Source organism: Myxocyprinus asiaticus, chromosome 38 (assembly GCF_019703515.2).
Source record: "Myxocyprinus asiaticus isolate MX2 ecotype Aquarium Trade chromosome 38, UBuf_Myxa_2, whole genome shotgun sequence".
In the NCBI taxonomy this organism is placed as follows: Eukaryota; Metazoa; Chordata; class Actinopteri; order Cypriniformes; family Catostomidae; genus Myxocyprinus; species Myxocyprinus asiaticus.
This window is the reverse complement of record NC_059381.1, coordinates 21452045-21479799: the sequence shown is the minus strand read 5'-3', so window position 1 is coordinate 21479799 and position 27755 is coordinate 21452045. Positions and strand designations below refer to the sequence as shown.

General features: G+C 36.8%; 1 protein-coding gene across 3 annotated transcripts in view; it reads left to right on the top strand.

Moving 5' to 3' along the window:
• Nucleotides 1-27755, top strand: part of LOC127428648 (ankyrin repeat and KH domain-containing protein 1-like) — a 61313-nt gene that overhangs the window by 11521 nt on the left and 22037 nt on the right. For 2 of the 3 annotated variants that reach the window (XM_051677138.1, XM_051677140.1), the window contains 5 exons: nucleotides 19022-19175; nucleotides 24657-24813; nucleotides 25177-25339; nucleotides 25770-25917; nucleotides 26054-26287. In XM_051677138.1, coding sequence (XP_051533098.1) covers nucleotides 19022-19175; nucleotides 24657-24813; nucleotides 25177-25339; nucleotides 25770-25917; nucleotides 26054-26287 — 856 coding nt within the window. The remainder of the gene's footprint in view (nucleotides 1-19021; nucleotides 19176-24656; nucleotides 24814-25176; nucleotides 25340-25769; nucleotides 25918-26053; nucleotides 26288-27755) is intronic. The other variant, XM_051677139.1, reaches the window with a different exon arrangement.

Genomic DNA, 27755 nt, shown 5'->3' with positions numbered 1-27755 from the left:
TGCTAATATGGGGGGGCCTGGGTAGCTCAGCGAGTAAAGACGCTGACTACCACCCCTGGAGTCACGAGTTCGAATCCAGGGCGTGCTGAGTGACTCCAGTCAGGTCTCCTAAGCAACCAAATTGGCCCAGTTGCTAGGGAGGGTAGAGTCACATGGGGTAACCTACTCCTGGTCGCTGTAATGTGTGGTTCTCGCTCTTGGTGGTGTGAGTGGTGAGTTGTGCGTGGATGCCGCGGAGAATAGCGTGAAGCCTCCACGCAAGCTATGTTTCCGTGGTAACGCGCTCAACAAGCCACGTGATAAGATGTGCAGATTGACGGTCTCAGACGAGGAGGCAACTGAGATTCGTCCTCCGCCATTGAGGCGAGTCACTACGCCACCACGAGGACTTACAGCGCATTGGGAATTGGGCATTCCAAATTGGGGAGAGAAAAAAATATGATAATATGATAATGTGCTATTGAACAAATGTTTGGTTATTTTTAATAATTATAGTTTTAGTTTATTATTATTTTACACTAATAAGAGAATATTACATTTTACTGTACAGTTGTAATATTTTATTCTATGTTTTATTTAATTTTATTATGACGTGTGTATACATGTATATAGTTTACATGTGCTGGGTGGGTCACAGTGGATTAGGGCTCTGCTTTGTCATCTCAAACAACGTGAATGATTCTCAATGTCTGTGGAGTTTCCAGAGTATGAGCAGTCGGATTTATACATTCATTTAAAGTACGCAGATCATCCATGCTAAGATTGCAGCCTTCAGCGGTTTAATAAATCACACTAGGGCATGTCACTCGGATTAATTGTCCATTTCAGTGTAAAAGGAGTAACAGAGCACACGTTCAAATTAAGCCTGCGAGCATTTTAAAGCTGTCGTATGTCAGTCTTATTGCGTGTTGGTACCGGACAGAGTCTGTGCTCGGTACTACCGGTACTGCAGAAACACTGGTATCGTTACATCTTTTTTTATTTTAGTACTGACTTGGTACCCAAATACTGGTACTTTTGACAAAACTAGTTGGTACTATTTAGGGCTCAACGCTAAGGAGTTTTTCTACTGGCCCGGTCGGGACAGTTCTTCAGATTTTTACTGGCCCTGCCAAAATTTCACTGGCCCCAACACAAAAATGATAAATAGCTGTTTTTACCGTCATGGCTTTAAAAATGTGTCCAAAGATAATTATTTTTTACATATATTATGTTTTTAAGACAGTGTCCCCCCAAACTGAATCACATTTATAATTTGCAAGATATGATTAATGCCTTATGTAATCCCATATAAGTGCTTAACAGATATAAATTCATAAATACATCATATTAACCTCAGCCATCCTGCCATTTACACGAGTTTTTAAGTGAAGAGTTCTGTTGTGCAGATGATGGGTTTTCGGTAGGGCTGCAACTAACGATTATTTTGATAATCGACTAATCTAATGATTATTAGAACGATTATTCGACTATTCGGGCGATAATTGCAACAATTAATCATTAGCTCTAAACCAACTATTCAGCTTCTGCCCCAACTTAAAAGGTTGTATTAAATGTGCTTGCTAACAATAAAGAGGACAAAATCATCTTTTAAAAAAACCTCTGAATGACATTCACTGAAATAAAGAGAAAAAGATACTTTTTATTATGTTTATTTCAGTAAAAATCACTACAAAAAAATCCTATTGTTATCAAGTGTATTTGTCTTTTCCATTTAAAATTGTCTAAAAATCCTTAAAACAAGAAAAATTTACTTGAAGCAACATATAAGATATTTAGACTTGCTTTCAGAGAATGTATCTTAAATGTAAGTGTATTTTGTATATACAGGTGCATCTCAATAAATTAGAATGTCGTGGAAAAGTTCATTTATTTCAGTAATTCAACTCAAATTGTGAAACTTGTGTATTAAATAAATTCAATGCACACAGACTGAAGTAGTTTAAGTCTTTGGTTCTTTTAATTGTGATGATTTTGGCTCACATTTAACAAAAACCCACCAATTCACTATCTCAAAAAATTAGAATATGGTGACATGCCAATCAGCTAATCAACTCAAAACACCTGCAAAGGTTTCCTGAGCCTTCAAAATGGTCTCTCAGTTTGGTTCACTAGGCTACACAATTATGGGGAAGACTGCTGATCTGACAGTTGTCCAGAAGACAATCATTGACACCCTTCACAAGGAGGGTAAGCCACAAACATTCATTGCCAAAGAAGCTGGCTGTTCACAGAGTGCTGTATCCAAGCATGTTAACAGAAAGTTGAGTGGAAGGAAAAAGTGTGGAAGAAAAAGATGCACAACCAACCAAGAGAACCGCAGCCTTATGATTGTCAAGCAAAATCGATTCAAGAATTTGGGTGAACTTCACAAGGAATGGACTGAGGCTGGGGTCAAGGCGTCAAGAGCCACCACACACAGACATGTCAAGGAATTTGGCTACAGTTGTCGTATTCCTCTTGTTAAGCCACTCCTGAACCACAGACAACGTCAGAGGCGTCTTACCTGGGCTAAGGAGAAGAAGAACTGGACTGTTGCCCAGTGTTCCAAAGTCCTCTTTTCAGATGAGAGCAAGTTTTATATTTCATTTGGAAACCAAGGTCCTAGAGTCTGGAGGAAGGGTGGAGAAGCTCATAGCCCAAGTTGCTTGAAGTCCAGTGTTAAGTTTCCACAGTCTGTGATGATTTGGGGTGCAATGTCATCTGCTGGTGTTGGTCCATTGTGTTTTTTGAAAACCAAAGTCACTGCACCCGTTTACCAATAAATTTTGGAGCACTTCATGCTTCCTTCTGCTGACCAGCTTTTTAAAGATGCTGATTTCATTTTCCAGCAGGATTTGGCACCTGCCCACACTGCCAAAAGCACCAAAAGTTGGTTAAATGACCATGGTGTTGGTGTGCTTGACTGGCCAGCAAACTCACCAGACCTGAACCCCATAGAGAATCTATGGGGTATTGTCAAGAGGAAAATGAGAAACAAGAGACCAAAAAATGCAGATGAGCTGAAGGCCACTGTCAAAGAAACCTGGGCTTCCATACCACCTCAGCAGTGCCACAAACTGACCACCTCCATGCCACGCCGAATTGAGGCAGTAATTAAAGCAAAAGGAGCCCCTACCAAGTATTGAGTACATATACAGTAAATGAACATACTTTCCAGAAGGCCAACAATTCACTAAAAATGTTTTTTTTATTGGTCTTATGATGTATTCTAATTTTTTGAGATAGTGAATTGGTGGGTTTTTGTTAAATGTGAGCCAAAATCATCACAATTAAAAGAACCAAAGACTTAAACTACTTCAGTCTGTGTGCACTGAATTTATTTAATACATGAGTTTCACAATTTGAGTTGAATTACCGAAATAAATTAACTTTTCCACGACATTCTAATTTATTGAGATGCACCTGTAAGTGTATTTTGTCACTTGGTTACACTTCTGCGAGTGCAGTAAAGACAAAATACACTTATATTCAAGATCTATTCTCTAAAAGCGAGTCTAAATATCTTATATGCTGCTTCTCCTTTTTTAAAGGATTTTTAGACATTTTAAAATATTTGTATTTTTAATATTATATTCAACATTCTCAGATAAAAAAATAAACAATTCTTCTGCAGTATAGCTGCTAAAGTATATGTACATTGTTTTAAAGGAGTTTTAGGTATTTATATTGGAAAACAAGCCAAAACAAAAACAAATAAAAAATGTATTTATTTGCAGTGTATAATGGGGCGAAGACTACTCTCTCTCACGTTTCTGTTAACTTCAATCCTTCTTTAACTCACAAAAAAACAAACTCTCTTATTATTAAAGCTGCGTTTTGCCAATTTTCTTCACGATAAGAAATGCACAGTGACATATTATGATTCAGTAAGTTGCCATCGTGTTATAATCTAGCTGCATTAAGCATGCGCACTCGTGGGATGAGCGTCCCCACAACAGAGTGGACCTCAGCTGGGTGCAGTTTCAATCTCTCCCCCTTAGATCGGGACACTTTGCCCAACTCATAGAAGAGGCGCTGACTGCACAGAGAAATGCCAGTTTCCTTATTATTTTAACTTTAATAAAGCTATAACGCATTAAATATAACTGCATTAAAGATGTAACGCCGGGGTGTTTCCTTTAAAGACGCTCGACACGCAAGTTTTGCTTAAGCTGAGCGTCAGCTCCGACTCTGCTTATTCCACAACAAGAGTGCTTCTGTATTTACTTATTTGATATTTTTGCATTATAATTCCCTCATAATTTGCAATCTACATCACCTGAAGCTGTTTGGAAAGTTTAGAATGCATCTGGACTGTGAGATGTTTTCTTCCTCTCCTCAGTCAGGTGCGAGCTGCAGTGCTGCTCTTGTGTGCAATCATTAGAGTTTCATATGATCTTATGTTGCGTTAAGATCAAACGACTATTTGACAACGAACATTTTTGTTGACAATTTTTTGTTGTCGACCTTGTCTAACGTCGACTAATCGTTTCAGCCCTAGTTTTCGGTCACCCGTTTAGTCATGCTGTCATGCAACTTTTGGCCATGTGTATTGTATTCACACACAGGATCAAAGATTTAATCACTGAGTTAAAGATGTGATTATTGGCTGAATGTAATAAACATATGAATCCCTGAGAAGAGACCTGCTACCAAATCGGTTGTGACGTGTAATATACATTAGGGAGATATTAGGCCTAATCTGTGTATTAAGAATGTGTATATAACATGAAATCAGACAACCTAAAGACCAACACAGACTGATGCACACTCTCGCGACATAGTGAATCATAATATGTCACACTCATATGTATCTTATCATGAACAAAATCGGCAATACGCAGCTCTATTAAGAAGAGATGGTTTGTTTTTTGTGAGATAAAGATGGATCGAAGTGAACATAAAGGTGAGACAGTGTAGTCTTGGCCCATTATACACTGGAACAAAATGTGTTTTTTATTAGTCATTTTTTTTGTCTTGTTTTCCAAAATAATATCAAACTCCTTTAAAACAACGCACATTTACTTTAGGAGCTATACTGCAGAAGAATAAATTGTTATCGGAGAATGTTGAATATAATATTTCATCAGGGCTCGACATTAATACTTGGGGCAAATGAAAGAGAATTTTACTTGCCCGACCAGGCAAACAGACTGATTAAAACGTCAATAACGAAAAAATAAATGGCTATATTTGTGAAAGGCTAGACCTGTGTCACTTATTAGAAAGTTCATATTCTTCTACTGTTGAAAGTAATCCAGAGCATGCAATTTTATAATTCGCTAGCGATCTAGTAACAGCTGCGCCCTGTTTGATTGACAGGTGGCGTATGTGTGTGTGTGCAGAACATGCGACTGTGCTCCAAAAATGCTTGCGCTAATGCGCACCTTAACGGTAAAATACATTTAAAAATTCCGCCAAAATGCCCGTCTTGGTGAGGTATTTATGTAAACACAATGAGTTATGTCTAAAGTGAACATAAACAGTGGAGAAAAAAGCGGATTTGTATTAAAATGTTGGACTTGTAAATGTAAGCTAATATACCTGCTGTCATCTAGTGTAGTGTGTTGTCATATAAGCAAACAACCATAAGAAAATGAGAAACACTCACTGCTCTTGAATGGGTAACTTTAGTAGCTTTAAAAAGTATTAATGTTTAATAATCATACAGTGAAGACCAAAAGTAGTTTTATGTAGCATTTCATTCTGAATGAATACTTGATAGCCTACTGCTGTTAAAAACTTTAAAAGCTGTTAAAAAAGGACAGAATTTTCTTTTTATTTTTTGTTCTATTATTTTTAATCTATTTCTACTCATTGCTGTTTTTTTTTATTTTATTACTGAATGTTTACTAGTTTTGAATAATTACTTAAGAACATGAACCCATCCTTCCATAATTAACATTTTATTTAGTATTATTATTTGTTGTGGTTTTGAAGCAGTTATTGAGAATTGTCAAATTTCACTACAGACTTTATAGACTTTCAGTACCCCTGCTGTAAATGATGGTGATGATTGCCATACATGACATAAAATAATTATCATATGACAATAGCCTCCTCCTCTACCCAGTGCAGTTTATATTTCAAGTTCAAGGAAATCCACTGTTAAAAAGAATAAATGCATGATGTTTCCAAAGTCAGTGAGTAATCGTGTTAAATAATTGTGATATCAATATTGACCAAAATAATCGTGATTAAGATTTTTGCCATAATCGAGCAGCCTAGGTGAAATGATATTAGATCTTCCTCTGAACACGAAAACAAAATAGGATAACGTCATCAATGTAACGCCCCACCAGATGATGTTATCTAGAAAGTGAGTTGTTCTAGGATTTAATACATAATCATGTTCCAATTTACCTAAGAATAAACCAGCATTGGAAGGACTGTAACATGCACCCATAGCACATCCTTTTACTTGTTTAAAAAGCTTTTCCTGGAACAGAAAGATATTATTATTAAGGGTCCATTTAGTAAGATTCAGTATGAACCCTGAAGGTGGTAACTCTGTTTCAGGTCTAGAATTCAGAAAATATTCCAAAGCCAACAATCCATTTTCATGTTCAATGTTAGTATATATCGACTCTACATTCATAGTTACTAGATAAGAAGAAACGCCAATGTTGTTCAATTCAATGTTTTTTTTTTTTTTAATACATCTGTAGTATCTTGGATGTATGCAGGTAATGAAGGGAAAAAGGGCTAAATAAAATAGTCAGTATACTTTGAAATGGGTTCAGTTAAGCTCCCATTACCACTGATCACTGGTCTACCTGGAGGATTTTCTAAATGTTTGTGAATTTTGGGGAGCAAATAAAATTAGACTAATCGGGGGGTTTTATAGAATACAATTTTAATTCATAATCAGAAATCCAACTACTATCCAGAGCCTGTTTCAGAGAACGTTCCAGCTCTAACTTGAGGCTATCTGTAGGATCAAAAGTAAGCCGTTGATAGTATTCTGTATTCTCCAATTGTCTATTAGATTCTTCTATGTATTTATCTTTACCCCAAATTGCTATTGGACCTATTTTATCAGCTCTTTATGACAATTCTGTCATTTTTCATCAAACATGTAAGAGCTTCGTTTTCCTTTTTAGATTAATTAATCTTATGAAATGTCTTGTTATTCTCATTGAAAAGCTGCTCCACATCAAAATGAACCTTTTTTCAAAAGTATTTAAAGTATCATTTTGAACCAGAGGACAAAAAGTGGATTTAGTTTTGAATGTACTGCCTGGTAGCTTTTTGTTTTTTGGAATAACAATAATAAACTGTAAGTGGTAGGGCTGTGTATTGATACAGATTTCCCGATTCGATTCTGATTCACAAGATTTCGATTCCGATCTTGATTCGAAATTGGGTACATTTCTGTTCAAATGTTTATATTGCGTACATATGAAACATTTATTCTCAGCTAATGCTTTTAATTATAAAGGAACCTTTAAGGCAACCCTTCTAGATAAATTTAGAAAATATGAATTTTACCAATTATATTTTATCATTGGTTTTTCATCAGATTTGTCATATTTTAGCTTTTGAAAAAATGTTCAAATTCAGTTTATTTCATCAGTTAATGTCTTGGCGTTTAATATGTTATGTTGCATATATAGTTTTGTTAAATTTGTATTGTTTACTTGCATAATTTGTACTTTTTGGAAGTGTTTACGTTGATATGTAGAACACATGCTAAACTGGTTCTGTCTCTTTGAGACTACCGCATGTAACAAGGGAAGACGTGTGTGGTTTCTTTAGCGCATCCATGTGTGATTAAAATTAAATATTTTTTTGTTGTTTTTAATCAGCAACTGTGTAAAAAAACAAAGCATATTAAAAGAGGCATTATACTCGCACATACGATTGATTTACTTGCACTGTAGAGGGTTGCCACAAAGTGAAAAATCGATCTTGGGATTTAAGAATCGATATCGAGATTGTTCAAAGATCACGATGCATCGTAAAATCAGTATTTTTACCCAGCCCTAGTAATTGGTCAACAGCTGGACACAAAAAATACAAGACGCAATTTTTTTTTTTTTTTTCTTTAATCAAAGCTTTATACAAAGATTGGTTTTTGACTGGCCAACCGTTCTAATACAAATGTGAACATCTGAGAAAAATAATTTAATGTAGAAGGATGTGTGACAACATGAAATGTTAAAAGCAGCCTGCTGTTATAAGTTAAATAAATACACTTAAGAAATGTAAGTATTTGGTATTTTCCTCTTAATATATTTTCAGTTGTGTAATTTTTAATACATTCATTTTAATTACTATATTGTAACAAGGTTTGTAATTTCTGGGCAGGAGGCAGCAAACTGCCAACGTGAGTTTTATTACTCCTTCAGCGTCACAAAACTTTAATAAAAAAGGGCTATTAGTGGCCAAACACACACACGGACGAGTCTTTGAGGGTTCACTCTGTAATATGACGGGCACATGCAACCAACACTCTCTGCTGTCTCTCTCTGCTCCTCTGATGCATTCGTGCCCTTTTCATGTCTCCCTCCGCCATCACTATAACAAGAAACAGGTGTTTGATATAATGACAGCCCAGATGACGAGCCTCACTGCTCTCTCTCTCCCGCAGACAGATACAGGACCACACCCCCATCCCCACATATATCATTATACTTTATTATATAATTTACTTCATAATTAATTTGCATATGTACTGTTAAAGTATTACTATTAATAATAACTTGTATAGAAGATACAGATATGAGTTCATTAAAACTTCATGTGGTAGATTGTGGGATATTTCAGACCTTTTATTTTAAATTAAGTCAAATAATAACACGCTGTGTGAATACAATTTATAACATACCTCTACACTTATGATGGTGAGATTTCAGGTAAATGTCTCTCCCACAACCTTATGCTTTCCCGGTGAGATCTGACGTGATTATCTGTGGATGATACAGGGAAACCGGCGGATAAACAATGCTTTGTTTTACTTTAACACACTATCATGGTTTATGCGGTATATGTAATGTTCATCTATAGAGAAACGTTCCATGGTTACATTGACGCTTCATATTTACAAGTGTTTTTTATTGTGTCGCTGACGTGACTGATAGTTTCTCTTCACCCTGCTGCTTAGCAGTTCTTGTAGCATTATACACAAAGCATTTTTGCTATTTCTGCCTTTCTTGTCAAAGGTGCTGGTTTATGAGTGAGCGGCACATTGTGACGAAGCAAAACTAGATCTTTCCAATGTTATGCGCTTGCAGTGTAGACTGCTCTGTTGGTTATAAACAGGAGCGATTGTTTAATCGTGTCACTTGCTTGCAGAGATGCAGAAGTAAGTAAGTCATAACAAACTTTAATAGTGTTTGCAGCACAAACAAATGGTAAAGTCTTTGACAAAATTATATGAACAACCAGAATGGCGTATTTTGTGTTTTATAGTGTTGCTGCTGGTGGCCTCCTTGATTTTGGCAAGAGAGCCAAAGTCTCCTAAATTATAGAAACCGTCTGCCTATGAAAGCACAGAGCAAACACCCTGGCTATAGCAAACACATTTTTGCTTTGGCAAAAAAAAAAAAAAAAAAAAAAGTACGTCAAATGCCTCATCTGCTCCATTTACCTGTAGCAAGTGCTTACAACTGGATTATTCAAGCATGCTTGTGTCTCATTGTATTTGCATTTCAAAAACAAAATAATCCTTTTGAGCCCATCAGGTATTATTTGAGCAGCTACAGCTGTCACACTGGCTTTGAAGGTTCTGTGGCTAACCATAGGAACAATTAAAAACTCATGCACAACTCGCGCTGGTGCCGTTATTGTCAGAAATGAACCAAAATGTCTGCAAAAAATGTTATCTTTTTGACTGATGTTTGACATTTTTGCTTCAAATGAGAGATTATGAGAAAATATTAATGATGAACAAGTGATTGGAAATTAATTGGCAGATATTTTACCATTTTTAAATCATCGGCTGATTACCATGTCTAACAAGTGTTTTCTCACCCTTGTTTCAGTTTCAAAATCTGACATTTTTGTCAATGGATGATAAACAATTTCTGTTTTAATATTTTGTTAGCGAATTGAGCAAATATTTTATATAAAATGTAGTGCTTGAAAATTTAACGTGTTAATTTCTGCAAAAGTAAATGCGTTAAAAAAACAAATTTACGCAATTAATGCAGTATCTGATTTTTTCACTTCCTGAAACTTCTCTAATGTTTTTCCCTATGTATTGGGGCTAAAATTGCCATATATAAATTTTCAGGTGGTATACGCTTGACTTGACTGCACATACTAGCACAGAAACTTATTGTGTGGAGTAGTGCATGCTTATTAATTATGCAACAGAGACCCTGTGTGTGTGTGATAGAGACTTGATGGCAGCCAGAGAAAATAATAGTTTTGAGATTTTAAACTTCAGCATTCAATGTGTTTTATATATGTATGTATAGTGTCTAATAATGCATTGGCAGTGTACAGTTAAGTTTATCTTGCCAATAAAGCTTGATATAATTGAATCTGCCCATTTGATCCTATTATTAAAAAAAAAGTCCACTGGAAAATGGCAGCAGGTTTTGCCCAACTTTTAATTACTGAAAATAGAGGTTGTGCACACACATCCAAAACAAATAAGGGCAGGTGCACGATTGAAAAAAGGTTACAGAAAAAAGCAGACCGGCATACATATGCTCCCATGCAGTTTATTAGATTAATATGTATTGCGATTCACGTTAATTTTGAACTGAATTTCTCCTGAGCAGAATTTAGTATAACAGTTGCAGGGTTTTTCCTGTGGCCTTAGGTGGTGACTGCTGTATATGGTCATAAACATGCTCGAAGTTCGTTTATTACATAATTGCATTTAATTAATTTATAACATATATACTTAATTGCATTTAATGTTTACATTGGATTTGAGTTATTTTTCACTTATGTGTATGGAACCTTTTGAATTCAGTGCATAATTTTTTCGATGTGAAATCAACCTAAACTTAATTTAATTAACACCTTATTTCTATAATTTCTTTTTTTAGAAAGCTACATAGACCTAACCACAGAAATGAGGAACCATTCATGGCTTTACCAGTGCTTTTATGGCATTGCACTGTAAATTAAAGGACAAGTACATAAAGGGGTTTAAAGTCTGGACCTCCAAGACTTAACAGATTATGGACAAAGTTTTCCTCCTGACTAATATATATTCTGTTCAAATGATGTTTGATATTAGGAAATAAACTGGCCTTGTTTGCCTTCAGATATTCCTAAATATTACTTAAATTATTAAGAGCCTGAAGAAAGGAAAACAGTATATTTAGTACAAACGTTTTCACTTGCACAGTCCCAACTCTGTAAAGTGTTCTACTCATGGGAACATTCAGAATATTATAACTAGTCTAGTCTTGCTGAATTTGAGTAAAAATTTATTTTTCTGAAAATTAATAAAAAATAGTAGCCTAAACACACTTAGAAACTTAACTACAACTGCCTCAGTGGTTAATAGATTATAGCATATTAAAAATGAAACTACAACATTTTTGTTAAAATACCACTGTTAATGTTACTACTGTAAAATTGTGATACATTTTTTTAAGGGTGATGTGTTTTTTAAAAACCTTTATTTTGGCATAAGTCAAAATGAATGAATGACACTTCAGATTGCACAAACGCGCATCTCAGATGAGAAGCATATTTAGTATGTATAAAGGCCCAAAATTGTGCTTTTTGAAAAAACAAATTGAATGCAGGAAAAACCTTTAGAGCAATCATTCCGCGCCTTCAAAACACAGTAAGGTCCATAAAGATAAGTTAAATAATTATTTTACCAAAAAGCAAGTGTTTTTTCTTTGCCTTTTCTTCTTTCTGCTTGCAATTAAAGTGTTAAAAGGATAGTTCACCAAAAAAGAAAATTAATTTACTCACCCTCATGCCATCCCAGATGTGTATGAATTTCTTTCATCTGCAGAGCACAAAAACAAAGATTTTTAGAAGAATATTTCAGCTCTGTAGGTCCATACAATCCAAGTGAATGGTGATCCGTACTTTAAAGCTCAAAAGCACAGACAGTTGTAGTAAAAGTAATCCATACGAATCCAGTGGTTAAATTAATGTCTTCTAAAGCGATGCAATCACTTTGGGTGAGAAACAGATCAATATTTAAGTCCCTTTCACTATAATTGTTTACATCTGGTCGCTCTCTAAGGCACGTTTATGAGAGGACCAAGAGAGCCTCTCACGTGACTAAAAGGGTTAGTTCACGCAAAAATGAAAATTCCCTCATGATTTACTTTAAGCCATCCCAGATGTGTATGACTTTTCTTCTTCAGCAGAACCAAAGTAGAGCTTTTTATAAGCACATTTCAGCTCAGTTTGTCCATACAATGCAAGTGAATAGGTGCCATCAGGCTACTGGCCATTTGATGGTCCAAAAGTCATATTTAGGCAGCATAAAATTAATCCATACGATTCCAGTCGATCAGTTAATGTCTTCTGAAGCAAACCGATATATATTTTTTTAAGTAAATAAACTTTTAATAATTTTTTACCCAAACCTATCGATTTATATCTTAAGGCATTCATTGATTGACTGGAGTCGTGTGGATTAATTTTATGTTGCCTAAATATGCCTTTTGGACTGTCAAATAGCCAGCAGACTGATGGCACCCATTCACTTGCATTTTGTAGGCAAACTGAGCTGACATGTGCTTATAGAAATCTTCAGTTCTGCTGAAGAAAGAAAGTCATACACATCTGGATGGCTTAAAGGTAAGTAAATCATGAGAGGATTTAAAACAATGTTCAAAGTAGCCTAATATACACTGCCTGGCCAAAAGAAGTCGCATACTCTAACATTTCGTTGGACTGCCTTTAGCTTTGATTATGGCATGCATTCAGCGTGGCATTGTTTCTACAACCTTATGCAACGTCACAACATTTATTTCCGTCCAGAGTTAGTCCAGAGATATTGTATTGATGAAGGGAGTGTCAAACCACTCCATAAAGTCTGTACATCTTGCCATTGCAGTATCTAGGCCAGAGGTGCCCAACCTTTTTCTTATGAAGGGCCAAATATCAAACTTGATTGAGGGCAGTGGGCCAAAATAAACATTGCATATATCAAACTGTATTTTAAAATTAAATATTAATACTACAAAACACACAGAACTCAAATTAAAATCATCAAGTGTCCTATACTTGCACGATGCACATAATTGATTTCAATATAATTTTTATGTATGTTGTGTCTCTCTTATTTGTGAGTCACTTTGGATAAAATGTCTGCTAAACGACTAAATGTAATAGTCTCTTAAAACATGGTTATGGTCTCTTTAAGAACAGCACATCTCACATTAAACGCACAGTAGTTCTGTGCAGTTTTGGAGAGATGAAGATACAATGGCATGACGTAATACTATCAAGTAGGATATTGTTTTGTTTTGTGACAGAAGATATTAAAGATATTTCATATCATAGACCTAGGCTACACATTGTCCTGGATTTCACTCAGTATTACCATTTATTGGGACTGCCAAATGTAATAGGAGTATTTAATTAAACAATGCTGTAAAATGGTTTTGCGTAGTTAATGCATTTAGTCTACTTGCTTTTATTTGTTTTCCCATTGTGATATCAAAAACTTGAATTGTACTTTTGCTTCTTTTCTTAAGAGGCGATGGATTAAGGCTGAATGCATTACATTATGAAAGGAAATAAAAGCTACAAAGCACATTTCTGCAAATTAAAAAATGTAGTGGCCTAATAATTTCGTTGACTCCAAAATGTGACAGTTAAGAACCTGCTGAAATATGGCAGTGTATCTTATGGTTATTAAAAAACTTGCAGCTATCTGTTTTTAGGCAGATAGTTGCAAGTAAACGAGATCCTCACGTTTGACAAACGAATTACAGTATGATGCACACAGATGTTATACACACGCCAAAACGGGTTTTAGTCAGAATAAGATGATGAAATATGAAGATTTTGTTTACTGCATTACCGTTTTTGTCGTAATGTTGTGCTGTATTTGGAGAGAATGGAACTTTTGTTGATATGAAATGCTCCCTCACCTGACTGGATCAAGCCCGCTTCACGGGTGTGCTTCAGTGGTCACATTCACGTGGATATGAAATGCTGCACAACGTATAGTGCGCTTTCAAGCCATATTTCATTTCGGATAACTGTACTGTGTTCCGTGAGTCCACCTAATTACCTGTCATTTCTTTACACTGCTTCAGTTCCCATTTTAAACCAACTAGGTTCTGTCTGGTGGTATTGAATGCATGCCCCTGACTTTGGAGCTAGCCAATCATAGTGAAGATTTTGGGGTGGCACCTGGGATGGCCAATGGAGCTAACTTTCTGACAGCACATATTTAAAGGTCATTAAACGCATATACATTTTTACAAATTAAATCACGTATACTCTCTACTTTTCAAATAAGCTTTAGTTTTTGTAATGCAAAAATAAAACAAAAAGATTAATTAAAAAGGAAGAGCTGCATCAATGCCATTTCCCCCCCCTCTTGTCATCTATGGCAAGGCGGCCAAATCAAAGGTCATCACGGGCTATCTTTGACCTGCGGGCCCTATTTTGGGCACCTCTGATCTAGGCACTATCATGATTAAGATCGATTACACTTCCTAGCACTTGACGCATGCACAGAGCACTAGATTGCACTAGGAAGTGTTATCGAGCTTGAAATCATGATCACTAAGGATACTGCAGATGTCAAGATAGTGAAAAAGGAGTTATATTTTGGTCTGTTTTCACCCAAGACAGACTGGATCGCTTCAGAACACATGGATTAAACAACTGGAGTCTTATGGATTACCTTTATGCTGCCTTTATGTGCTTTTTTGAGCTTGAAAAAGCTTGAATTTTTGTCACAATTCACTTGCGTTGAATGGACAAACAAACATCATATCTCAATTAAAATATCTTTGTTTTCCACGGAAGAAAGTCATACAAGTTTGAGATGATGTAAGGTTGATGAGAGAATTAAAATTTTTAGGTGAACTATCCCTTTAACTAGCTCTCAGAATGTAAAGTGATTAGAACTTAGGGCTGCACGATTATAGCAAAAATCATAATTGTCAGTTATTGCCCTTGATATTGTAATCACAATTATTATTGTCGTTTAAAATATTAAATTACCATGATGTCACAAAGCAAGCAATTGTGCGGTTTTTCAGAGTAGCAGATTTCAGGATATAGTAGCAGGATATGAGCTGCGCTCCAGTTTCTTTTAAGCATCTTTTAAGCATTAAATATTGTAATAATGTTTGTTAATGTTATGCCAAATAAAAATGATTTTAAATGGATATCTATGGTATAGAATAAATTCAATTATTGCTAAATTACTGCTTAAATTATTAGTCCACACACAGTAAATAATGACATTCAAACTTATTGACAGCCGATTTAAATTGACCAAGTTACTTACTGCGTTCAGTTAGCCCTTTGGTGGCGAGACCGGACCATTCATCCCGTTAGATTTTCAGTGGTGATCTTGTTCATGTAAGATCATCATTAGATCATTTTTGGCCTCCGTGGTTGCTCTTTGGAAATGAAAAACAGTCATTTGCGATTGGAGTTTGTGCGATTTGTGAAAATGTTAAATCTACTAATACCAGCTGCGTGGCAAATGGGTCTTATTAGAGCAGATGCGATAACAATGACGGTGATTCCTGAAATATGCTATTCATGCCATATTCTTTATGTTGGCTCCACTGCTCAGTGTGGGGTCTTATGTACACTTTTTGAATTCATGCTTTTCCATATACCTACAGTTGAAGTCAGAAGTTTACATACACTTAGGTTGAAGTAATTTAAACAAATTTTTTAACCACTCCACAGATTTAATATTAGCAAACTATAGTTTTGGCAAGTCGTTTAGGACATCTACTTTGTGCATGACACAAGTAATTTTTCCAACAATTGTTTACAGACAGATTGTTTCACTTTTAATTGACTATATCACAATTCCAGTGGGTCAGACGTTTACATACACCAAGTTAATTGTGCCTTTAAGCAGCTTGGAAAATTCCAGAAAATGATATCAAGCCTTTAGCCAATTAGCTTCTTATAGGAGGTGTACTGAATTGGAGGTTCTGAATTGATGTATCTGTGGATGTAGTTTAATGTCTACCTTCAGACTCGCTGCCTCTTTGCTTGACATCATGGGAAAATCAAAAGAAATCAGCCAAGACCTCAGAAAAAATCATGGACCTCCACAAGTCTGGTTTATCCTTAGAAGCAATTTCCAAATGCCTGAAGGTACCACGTTCATCTGTACAAACAATAGTACACAGGTATAAACACCGTGGGACCACGCAGCCATCATACAGCTCAGTGGCAAGTATCTATATCCACAGTAAAATGAGTCCTATATTGACATAACCTGAAAGGCTGCTCAGCAAGGAAGAAGCCACTGCTCCAAAACCGCCATAAAGCCAGACTGCAGTTTGCAAGTGCACATGGGGACAAAGATCTTACTTTTTGGAGAAATGTCCTCTGGTCTATTAAAACAAAAATTGAACTGTTTTGCCATAATGACCATCATGTTTGGAGGAAAAAGGGTGAGGCCTGCAAGCCGAAGAACACCATCCCAACCATGAAGCATGGGGGTGGCAGCATCATGTTGTGGGTGTGCTTTGCTGCAGGAGGGACTGGTGCACTTCACTAAATAGATGGCATCATAAGGAAGGAAAATGATGTTGATATATTGAAGCAAAATCTCAAGACATTGGCCAGGAAGTTAAAGTTCTGTTGCAAATGGGTCTTCCAAATAGACAATGACCCCAAGCATACCTTCAAAGTTGTGGCAAAATGGCTTAAGGACAACAAAGTCAAGGTAATGGAGTGGCCATCACAAAGCCCTGATCTCAATCTGATTGAAAATTTGTGGGCAGAACTGAAAAAGCGTATGCGAGCAAGGAGGCCTATAAACCTGACTCAGTTACACCAGTTCTGTCTGGAGGAATGGGCCACAATTCCAGGAACTTATTGCGAGAAGCTTGTGGAAGGCTACTCAAAATGTTTGACCCATGGTTGCAATGCTACCAAATACTAACAAAGTGTATGTAAACTTATGACCCACTGGGAATGTGGTGAAAGAAATAAAAGTTGAAATAAATCATTCTCTTTACTATTATTCTGACATTTCACATTCTTAAAATAAAGTAGTGAGCCTAACTGACCTAAGACAGAGAATGTTTTCTATGACTAAATGTCAGGAATTGTTTAGGAACTGAGTTTAAATGTATTTGGCTAAGGTATATGTAAACTTCTGTCTTCAACTGTACATTTTGACTTTAAAAAGTGCTACTGATCTCAGTCTGATAGCACCATGCTCATGTCAGTAGATTTTCACACATGGGTGGCCATCACTACGCTTCCCCACCTATGCTAACTAGCAGTCCAGTTCGGGATGTCCTGCCCTGTGAGTAGTAAGGCAGGTGTGTGGAGGTCAAGGACACAAAGAGGGAAAGGGAGGAGGGGAAACCTGCTGATCAGCTCTTAATGCTTAAAGTAATACCTCAAAGGCTCAGGGCCTAAATACTGCGCAGCTCTTTTTCCCAACAGCATTTCAGAAGGGGGGTGGGCCTAGTTGGTAATTTGAACTTTGTCACTGGTGCCCTTTTTCAAGGGGACACACCATGTGAGGTTGTTTTCAGTGATTTAAATTGGGCTCCATGCTAGTTTATGGATAATAGATGTTGTACTAATAACATTTGTTCCTTATTGCACTTTCTTATGGCTTAAATGTCTTTGAACAGTACCCAAAGGTTTTGTTTTTATGTTTCTGTACCAGAAGGACATGCATTTGTGTGTACTGTGTATCTAAGGCTAGAAACGTACTTCAAGCGTCCGCAGATACAAGCACATGGCCAATGCGTTACCAACGTGCGGTCTGCTGATACTTAAGGTGCGTTTTTGCGTTATTGTGGCGGTAGCAAACCTCAGTACTCAATAGAGTTACCTTCAAGAGTTTGTGTCATAAAACCAGATGTGGTATTATTCAGGTAGGCTGATATATTGACTGACTTGTTCAGCAATATTCTCTTTAGACTGTTGCTCTGCCATGACAGTAGTTTGCTTGAAAGAGAAAACTCTCTGTAGAAGTAGACAGTTCACACTAATGTCTGATATTGCACCCCTTGCGGTAACGTCAATAATGGAACTCATACTTGTGTGGAGTTGTCTGACACATTTCAGAGCACAACACACAAAATCAAGCTTGCATATCTAGAAGCGTCTGCATTCACGTACTTGCGAAGAGTAAGTTTCCACCTTAATGGTCATTGCAGGCATTTTAAGGATCTGTGAAAGGCACTTCCTGATGTATGGTATTGTCATGCTTTGCTGTCGCTGCATTCTCTGGAGCAGACCATATTCATTTTTCACAAGTCGGGCAACATTTCACGTGACAGATTCTGACAGATTCAAATGTTGCCTGTTATATGCAACTTTTAGTGATGGATTTACCCACCTAGTTGATTTTAATGGTGCAAAATGTAACAGTACAGAATGTAAAACATATTCATACTTATGCAAATTAAGATTTTTTTTTTATCGACAATAGTTAACAATGAATAAAAATGTATTATCAACAATAATAAAGTGGTAAACAGCTTGAAACTCAGAAAATAGGCTACAAGATATTTTTCTTCAATTAAAGCTTTATACAAAGTATGATTTTTTTAGTGACCAACCATTCTAATGAAAACGTGAACATCGGAGAAAGAATCCTTACTGTAGTAGGATACGTGAAAGCATGAAACAACCACTGAAGAGCATGTAGCCTACTGTTAAAATATAATTTAAATAAATACACTTAAGAAATGCGAGTATTGGTGTACAGTTCAGAGTATTTTTAATACTTTTAGGTTGTGTTCTAATTAATTTACATGAATGTACTGTTGATGTATTCCTGTTAATAGTAACTTTAAATTAATAGTAACTTTATAGGAAAGTGTATAACACTAAGCTAGTGAACATTTCCTCTCCTTTTTTTTGTTGCTTCTTTCTGAAAAATATGAGCCGACTGACACTGACTCTTTCCATGCAGGTGGAGTCATTCATATTAGACCAGGAAGATCTGGATAACCCAGTACTAAAGACCGCTTCAGAACTGCTCCTGTCCAGCGCCACAGATGGAGCCGACCTCAGAACAGTAGACCCAGAAACACAGGCCCGGCTTGAGGCATTACTAGAAGCAGCAGGTACATCCACCGGCTGATCCTGATATTCTCGCATTAAGCTGGCTGATTTATTCTGTGTCTGTGCATGCCTCTGCTCACAACTTTTCTGTTTGTGTTAGTCCTCAACAAATATTCAACATGTCTTTGCAGTGCTGGGCAGAGTCGCACTTTCGTTTAATGGGTCTTATTCATAAAACACAAGCATAACAAATGTGTAAATCATACGTAAAAAATGTTGTAAATTGTCTCATTCAGTTCAGTTGGACAATTTACTTACAAATGGAATTACAAGTGATTTACAAAAATTAGTTCTGCTCATGTTGCATGAATAAGGCCCAATGTGTTCTAGGTTTCAGAGCAAACAGTTACAGAGAGTCTAAAAATGATGCTGTTTCATGATATTTTCACATTACAACTCTCAATCACAAATAAAAATATTTCCAAAGCAGTTCTTTTTCAAAATTTCAGAGCATAGCCACAATATTGATCTATTTCTCTAAGAGTTGGCATATATTATGAATAGAAATCAAGTGCTGTATCTAGGACGCTCGGTTAAACCATGTTTACAATATACATAGATCTACTCCCATGATTGAGCCACACAGAGGCTGCAACAGACTCTGCGGCATTCACAAGCAGAAATACCTGTATACCGAGAGTTAGAACTTAATATAGCTCTGCAAATCCTTAATTCCTGTTTATTTTTTACATGCTTTGCATCCTGTAGTGTTTTTATAGGCTCAATGTGAGCTTTTGTTATATATGAGCACTGAAATGTTCATGATCTACAGTGCTGCATAAAGGTTCTTAGGAGAGTTTAGGGTCATTGTCACACAGCACACTTAGACCTTGTTGTTGTTTATAAAATTTATTTTATAAACTTGGAATCTAGTGGTTGATTGTACTTTGCACCAGGTTATGCCATGTTCTGTCGAACCCGTCTGCGTGTGTTGCGCCATTGTGTAGTTGAGTTGTGTTGGTTTGGGTGAGGCCCAGTGTGTTAGGCCTGCTCTCTACACTGGCCTGCCCTGCCCCGTGAGCGGATAGTTATCTCACATAGGAACCAAAGGAGAGATTAACAGCAACAATAGATTTCCATACAGCAGCAGCAGCCTCACTCATGACTCAGCACTGACCTTTAGTACACTTGTGTGCACTCCTATCTCTATGTGTGTGTCTTCATCTGTAAATGTGAGTGTCTCTAATACTCTGTGGATGTATCTGTTGCGATGGAAATCATAAGGAATTTAATGATTCCAATTCCATAATGGTTCCATTAATTATCCTTTTTTTACTTTTTGAGGAAGAAATGTTTGGGTGGGGGGGAGAATGCAATGCTTGTTGCATTTTCTGCCCTCAGCAGTCTGTTGCAAAATGATGAGACACTTAAAGGAATAGTAGCCTAACTGATTTTCTAACTATGTTTGGTGCTTTATATACTCCACAGAATATAATTCAGGGCAAAAATGCCACTGAAGCATTACAAGACGGACCCCGAAATAAAAAATGTGGGGACACATTTTTTTTTTTTTCACTTATGATTTCTATTTCTTATTTGTAACTTCAGATATATTTCCTTTTCTATTCTAGATCTAATATACACATCACGTGAAATTATTTGATGTTCATTTAAATTTATAGGTAACCGCTTATCTGATTATTCAGGTTGAACATGTATTTTAAGGAATGTATTATCTGAAGTATTTGAAATAACACAATGATGTCATATTGCCATATTTTGTATGGTTATAAAATATGCCCTAACAGTGCCCTCTTAAATGAACACTCTAGGGGGCAAATGTTGACTCTTAATGGAAAAGTTAATTTCTGTCACTAGTCTAAATAGCCACTTTTAAAAATGCTTTAGCCAATAGTTACATAAATGCTTTGCATACTCAAGAAAATAATAATAATAAAAAATGCTTCTCTCAAAGTCACCAGGATTGAATGCTTTTGTGTTGTTTTGCCCCCCAAAAAGTCTCTACAATAAGGATACACTTCATTACTTGTTCCTATTTCCGTGTGTACCCTGAGATGAAATCCTGCAGGCACATTATTTTTGAGCCCCACACTTTCAGCCCTCCAAAGCGCATTCAGTGGATGGTTAATCCAAAGGAAATGGGGAATAGGGACTCTGTATTATGGCAAATGCTAGAAATTTTCATTTTGGATGGATCAGCAGTAGCCATTCACACCTGTGACACACAGATGTACCTCTAATTATTCTTTTGTCTGCCATAGTAACACCCATATTACCCAACACCCATCTTTGTAGTAGCATCAAATGTCTTTCTTTAAAAACAAATATAAAAAACCTTTTTCATGATCTGACGTGGACTGTTTTCACAAATTCCATCGTAAAGTACAATAAGAGTAACAGGTGGATAATGTGGTCAAGGTTAGCATGCTACCATTAGCGCACCATTAATTCAGATTGTAAACATTACAAATTAAACATCTACTGCATCTGTCAGTTATTATCGACTGGTTATAACTAGAGGTCAACCGATATATTGGTTTAACCGATTAATTAGTGCTGATAGTTTGTTTTTGGAACTATCGGTTATCGGAAAAATGATATGGCGATAGTTGCTGATAGTTTATCATTTCGTCATTTCAAAATAAGAGTCCCTAATGTGTCTCGGGCATATTTATACTTAAGTCCCAAATCTGAATTTTTTTCCTGGTTATTATTGGGATTTTGGTTGAACAAACTGCACCTGGGATTTTATTCATTTTGAACTCTGTCTTTACCTGTCATAGTAGAGAAAGAATAAGAACATTTTTGACATTCTATAAATCGATTTTAAAAACTATCGGCAGAATAATCGGTTATCGGCCTTTCCCACTACCTTAGTTATTGGTATCTGCAAAATCCACAATCGGTTAAATCTGTTTTACTGATTAATCTATGCTGATAGTTGTTTTTTGGAACTATCGGTTATTGGAAAAATTATATGGCAATAGTTGCCGATTAGTTTTTATTTTATGAATTTTTTTTCAGAATAAGCTCATGGAAAACTTTACAGCCATGAGCTTATTGTGATGTCCAAAGACAGAAGATGACAATTAAACTCAAAATAAAGCGTAATTATAAATGTTTAGACTGTGTAGAGATGTTGTGAATAAAACGATTAAGGAAATATATATATATATATATATATATATATATATATATATATATATATATATATATATATATATATATATATATAAAATCCCAGATGCAATTTATTGTTCAACCAAAATCCCAATAATAACCAGAAAAAAATGAAGATTTGGTGCATAACACAGGACTTTTTAGTATAATCAAGCCTGAAACACGTAACATCACAATAAGCTCATGGCTGTAAAGTTTTCCATGTTGTCCCTCTTGTATGCATCTCGTTGTTGAGAGGCTAGTTAGCTCACTTCGATGCGCTACTGTGACGCAAATGGTCAACTGGATATTGTCTACGTCACTTCCTCAGCTGATGTACTTTCTTCACCTATTCGATTACGCATGATGTCATGTATACTTGGACAGAGATAAAGACTGTAGCTTGACTACGCAAAAACATGCAGTAGTTCGATTAAAACTGCCCATGTAAACTTAATGTGATCAGTTTTGGGTGAGAAGTGAGAACAGATCAAAATGTAACTCCTTTTTCAACATAAATCTTGACATTGCAGTCTCATCTGTGGCTCATGATTTTAAGCTCGATTAGACTTTCTCACGCTTGACTTGGATTAAACCACGAGTCGAATGGATTACCTTTTGTGCAGCCTTTTATTTTTTTTTTGGAGCTGGAAAGTTTGGACCCCATTGACATGCATTGTATGAATATACACACATCAAATCTCCATCAAAATATCTTTCTTTTCTCTGCGGAACAGAAACAAAGTCATATGAATTTGAGATGGCATAAGGGTGAGTAAATGATGAAATAATTAGCATTTTTGGGTGAATTAGTCCTTTTAATGACTTTTTGAAGGCAGCATAAATGCAATCCAATAATTGGTCCTAACTAATATATATATATATATATATATAAATTAAACTATAATAATAAATACATATGAAATAAATAAAATGAAAATATGGGAATGTGACATTTATACATTATGTATTTGTTTTGAAAATACCAGTGATTTCAACAAACATTTATGTATCTTTAACTACATGTTGTCAAATGAACAGCCAGTCAGTAACTACGCTGTTTTAAAGCTAAAGTGTTTAACTTTATCTGTATTAAAATACTTTCTCTTATCCCAGCTTTAAATGCAGAGACAATTGTAAGTAAGCCATTTGTATGTTAATTTTTTGCTAACCGTAAACACCGTCTGTGTGGCATTATAAAAATTCCTCTGCTTGTTTTGAGCGACCCGTCCATACCAACATAAGAATGACTCAACCAATGGTGTGAGTTGGGGGTGGGACTATCTGTTTGTTCAATCAACAGCAGATTGGGGTGTATTCAGAAAGCTGTTTGAAAACAAACATTTATTTTGCAATTCCTTTTCAGTGGCGCTAGTCGCACAGAAATTACACACTTCAGCTTTAAGCCTCACAAGCCATATTTACATAAAAAAAACAACAAAAAAAAGTTCTTGGTTTAACAAGACATGACGAAAGTAATAACTTGCAGTTCAGTAAATGAGTTAGATTAATCCAGTAACTGCTCCGACTGATTCAGAAGTGATTTTGATTCACTTAAAAAGAATGTCTCGGAGTCATTCGTTTGGGAATTGACACTAGTCGCGCTGTATGTTTCTGTAGCGGTGTTACAGCCCCGCTGAATAGCAAGGCAGGAATCCCTGTAAGAGAATTTTAGTACAGTGTTACATCCACATCGGCTGAAGAATCTACACTCGACAACCATTAATGTAACCAAAAGCCATGAAACTCATTTGTTACCGGTAAAAAAAAAAAAAAAAAAAAAGGAATAGGTTCTGAATAAGGGACTGGGCTACCTGATACCATGAGCATGAAATGTTTTGCATTATTCCAGGCTGTCATAGAAAAGCAAATAATTCACTTCCTGGTTGTGGTTTGGAGCAGGTAGTTAAATATCCCCTGAAATCTGTATGTTGCTGCTCTTTTAAGAAGGAGGGACTATCCATGCTCGGATATAATTTTTTTATTAGCAAAATCTGATAGAATTGAAAACATGCGTACACACAAACACGCACGCACACACACAGACAAAACAGTGCAAAACAAATTTGAGTGTTTAAAGAACTGTCCCTGGTTCGCCGTAGATATTTTATTATTGATTAGATATGAGACCTTTTTCTTCATGGTAACAATCAACATTGCATTTGAATATTTAAAGTGTGTTATGCCATTCTTAAACTGTGTAAGCTTTGGAATTTGAAGATCTTAAATTGAGGCTTCTGCATGGTTATAGCTAACCAACATTTGTATTTCCTGAGTATGTGTGTGTTGGGCCTGTACTAACCATGGATGCATTTGTTCTTGCTGGATGGCGTGTGGTGCTGGTGTGGGGTTGGACGCTGCAGGCATTGGTAAACTCTCCACTGCTGATGGCAAAGCCTTTGCAGATCCAGAGGTGTTGCGCCGCCTGACGTCGTCGGTAAGCTGCGCACTGGACGAGGCCGCCGCCGCCCTCACGCGAATGAGGGCCGAAAATACACTCAACGCCAGCCAGGCCGACAAGTAGGCATCTTTTCTCTCACACACACACACACACACACACACACACACACACACACACACACACACACACACACACACTGTTTCTCATGCTACATCCACACATCATGATCCAACATTTACAATCAACCAGCAAGAATTACTTCATATCTAATGCTCAGACCCAAGTGATTCTAAAGATATTTAATGATTCCAAATGACTCAGTTTGAATGTTTAGACCATACTTTAAATTGTGAGACCTTGTCAAGACCTCTAATGTCTGTAATTAGACACAAGCAGCTGTACAGATCTTCTTGTGATTACTTGAGCCATCAGTTAGAGTAGTTAGCTTAGCTTCGCCTGCACAGTCGCAGTAATTGTAGTAGTCTGGTTATTTTTAGCCGTAGCCTGGCTGAGGCCTGCTCAGACGGCGATGTGAACGCAGTGCGGAAGTTGCTGGACGAGGGACGCAGCGTCAATGAACACACAGAAGAGGGTGAGAGCCTGCTGTGTCTGGCCTGCTCAGCTGGATACTATGAGCTCGCACAGGTACTGTGTACCGTTTTGCACACTCACACTAGTGCTTTGTGCTACTGCAGTAACAAGCGCTCAGTACTCCCAAGCCTGAAGCTTTCCTTTCAGTTGCTGAAGGCCAAACAGCATAATGTTCAATAAACAACAAAAAATCTTAACTTAACAGTAGTTTTTAAAAGGTGAAGCGTGCAATTTCTGTGCCAATAGCAACACCAAACAGAATGCAAAAATAATGGCTGTCCATCCTAAAACTCACACCACAGGTTGAGCCAGTGTTATGGCCAGCCGAGTCGGACAGCTCAAGCAAATAGTTTGCAGTTTTGTTTGGTGCCTCTAATGGAAAAGAAATTATACACATCGGCTCTCATTTTCAGTCCAAATTTTCATGTAAGCATGCATTGAGCTTCTCTGTCTAAGTTGATCTGACTTTTATTAATGCTTGTAGGTCTTGCTGGCCATGCAGGCTAATGTGGAGGACAGAGGGATCAAAGGAGACATCACGCCACTAATGGCAGCTGCAAGCGGTGGTTACGTCGACATCGTCAAATTGCTCCTAGTGCACGGAGCCGACGTTAACGCACAGTCCTCGACAGGTACTATTATAACACCCTAGCCAGTACTGTATGCACATGAAGGAATGTGTATGCACTCAATCTTAAAGCCTCACATTTAGACTTGGGCATACAGTATGTTTACCTTCATGCTAAACAACAAATACCTTTGTTGCAGGTAACACAGCCCTGACATATGCGTGTGCGGGAGGCTTCCTGGATGTAGTAAAGGTGCTGCTGAAGGAGGGTGCCAACATTGAGGATCACAATGAGAATGGTCACACTCCCCTAATGGAGGCCGCCAGCGCAGGCCATGTGGAGGTCGCTCATGTGCTCCTGGAGTACGGCGCTGGAATCAACACGCACTCCAATGAGTTTAAAGAGAGTGCACTCACACTTGCCTGCTACAAAGGTGCATCCCAGTGTGTAATCGAGTAATATGAATGTTCACTGTAAATTAACATTCAATTATAACTGAGCTTCAAACGTAAAAATATTAGAGACGGACCGTTGTGAAATGTCAAGGCGTACATTTTGCTATTCATCACACTCTTGTGTGCTGTTGGAAGGACATAAATGAGATTGATTAAATTACCATCCAAAACTGCAGAAATATTCCAATAGCTGTGGAGCATCTAAATGTCTTTCAGAATAGAGGCTTAACCAAAATTTGGACCTTAATGAGAAAATGGTGCATGCAAACATGGTCATTGATTTAAAATAGAATATATAGTAGGGCTGGGCGCTATGCAAAAAATATTTTAGTGATAACTGCCTTAAAAAATATCGTGATAACCCACCTGCCGAGGGTCGGTGACATTTTTTTTGCTTTATTGATTTTGCTTTAAAAATGTAATTTATTTATTGAAACACAAAAAACTTAAAAGACATTTCTAAATTCAAATTACACTTTAAACGAAAAAGCAAATAACGAAGTGATCAAAAAATCGTTTTCAACGACCTCCCCAAATCCAAATATTTACCGTCTCCAATGGTTCCATTTGCTATCACGCAAGCATCTGTCAACACAACAGATGGAAAATTACTTTAAAGAGACCTATTATGCCCCTTTATACAAGATGTAATATAAGTCTCAGGTGTCCCCAGAATGTGTCTGTGAGGTTTCAGCTCAAAATACCCCATGGATCATTTATTATACCATGTTGTAAATGCCTCTTTTTGGGTGGAATCAAAAACGCACTGTTTTCGTGTGTCTCTTTAAATGCAAATGAGCTGCTACTCCCCGCCTCCTTTCCGGAAGAGGGCTGTGCCTTTACAGCTCGTGCTTTGGATACTATAGCAACAACAAATCAGAACCAATATGACTGACACCGTAAATACCGGAGTTCAGCCATATACAGGTGCATCTCAATAAATTAGAATGTCGTGGAAAAGTTCATTTATTTCAGTAATTCAACTCAAATTGTGAAACTTGTGTATTAAATAAATTCAATGCACACAGACTGAAGTAGTTTAAGTCTTTGGTTCTTTTAATTGTGATGATTTTGGCTCACATTTAACAAAAACCCACCAATTCACTATCTCAAAAAATTAGAATATTTTGACATGCCAATCAGCTAATCAACTCAAAACACCTGCAAAGGTTTCCTGAGCCTTCAAAATGGTCTCTCAGTTTGGTTCACTAGGCTACACAATCATGGGGAAGACTGCTGATCTGACAGTTGTCCAGAAGACAATCATTGACACCCTTCACAAGGAGGGTAAGCCACAAACATTCATTGCCAAAGAAGCTGGCTGTTCACAGAGTGCTGTATCCAAGCATGTTAACAAAGTTGAGTGGAAGGAAAAAGTGTGGAAAAAAAAGATGCACAACCAATCGAGAGAACCGCAGCCTTATGAGGATTGTCAAGCAAAATCGA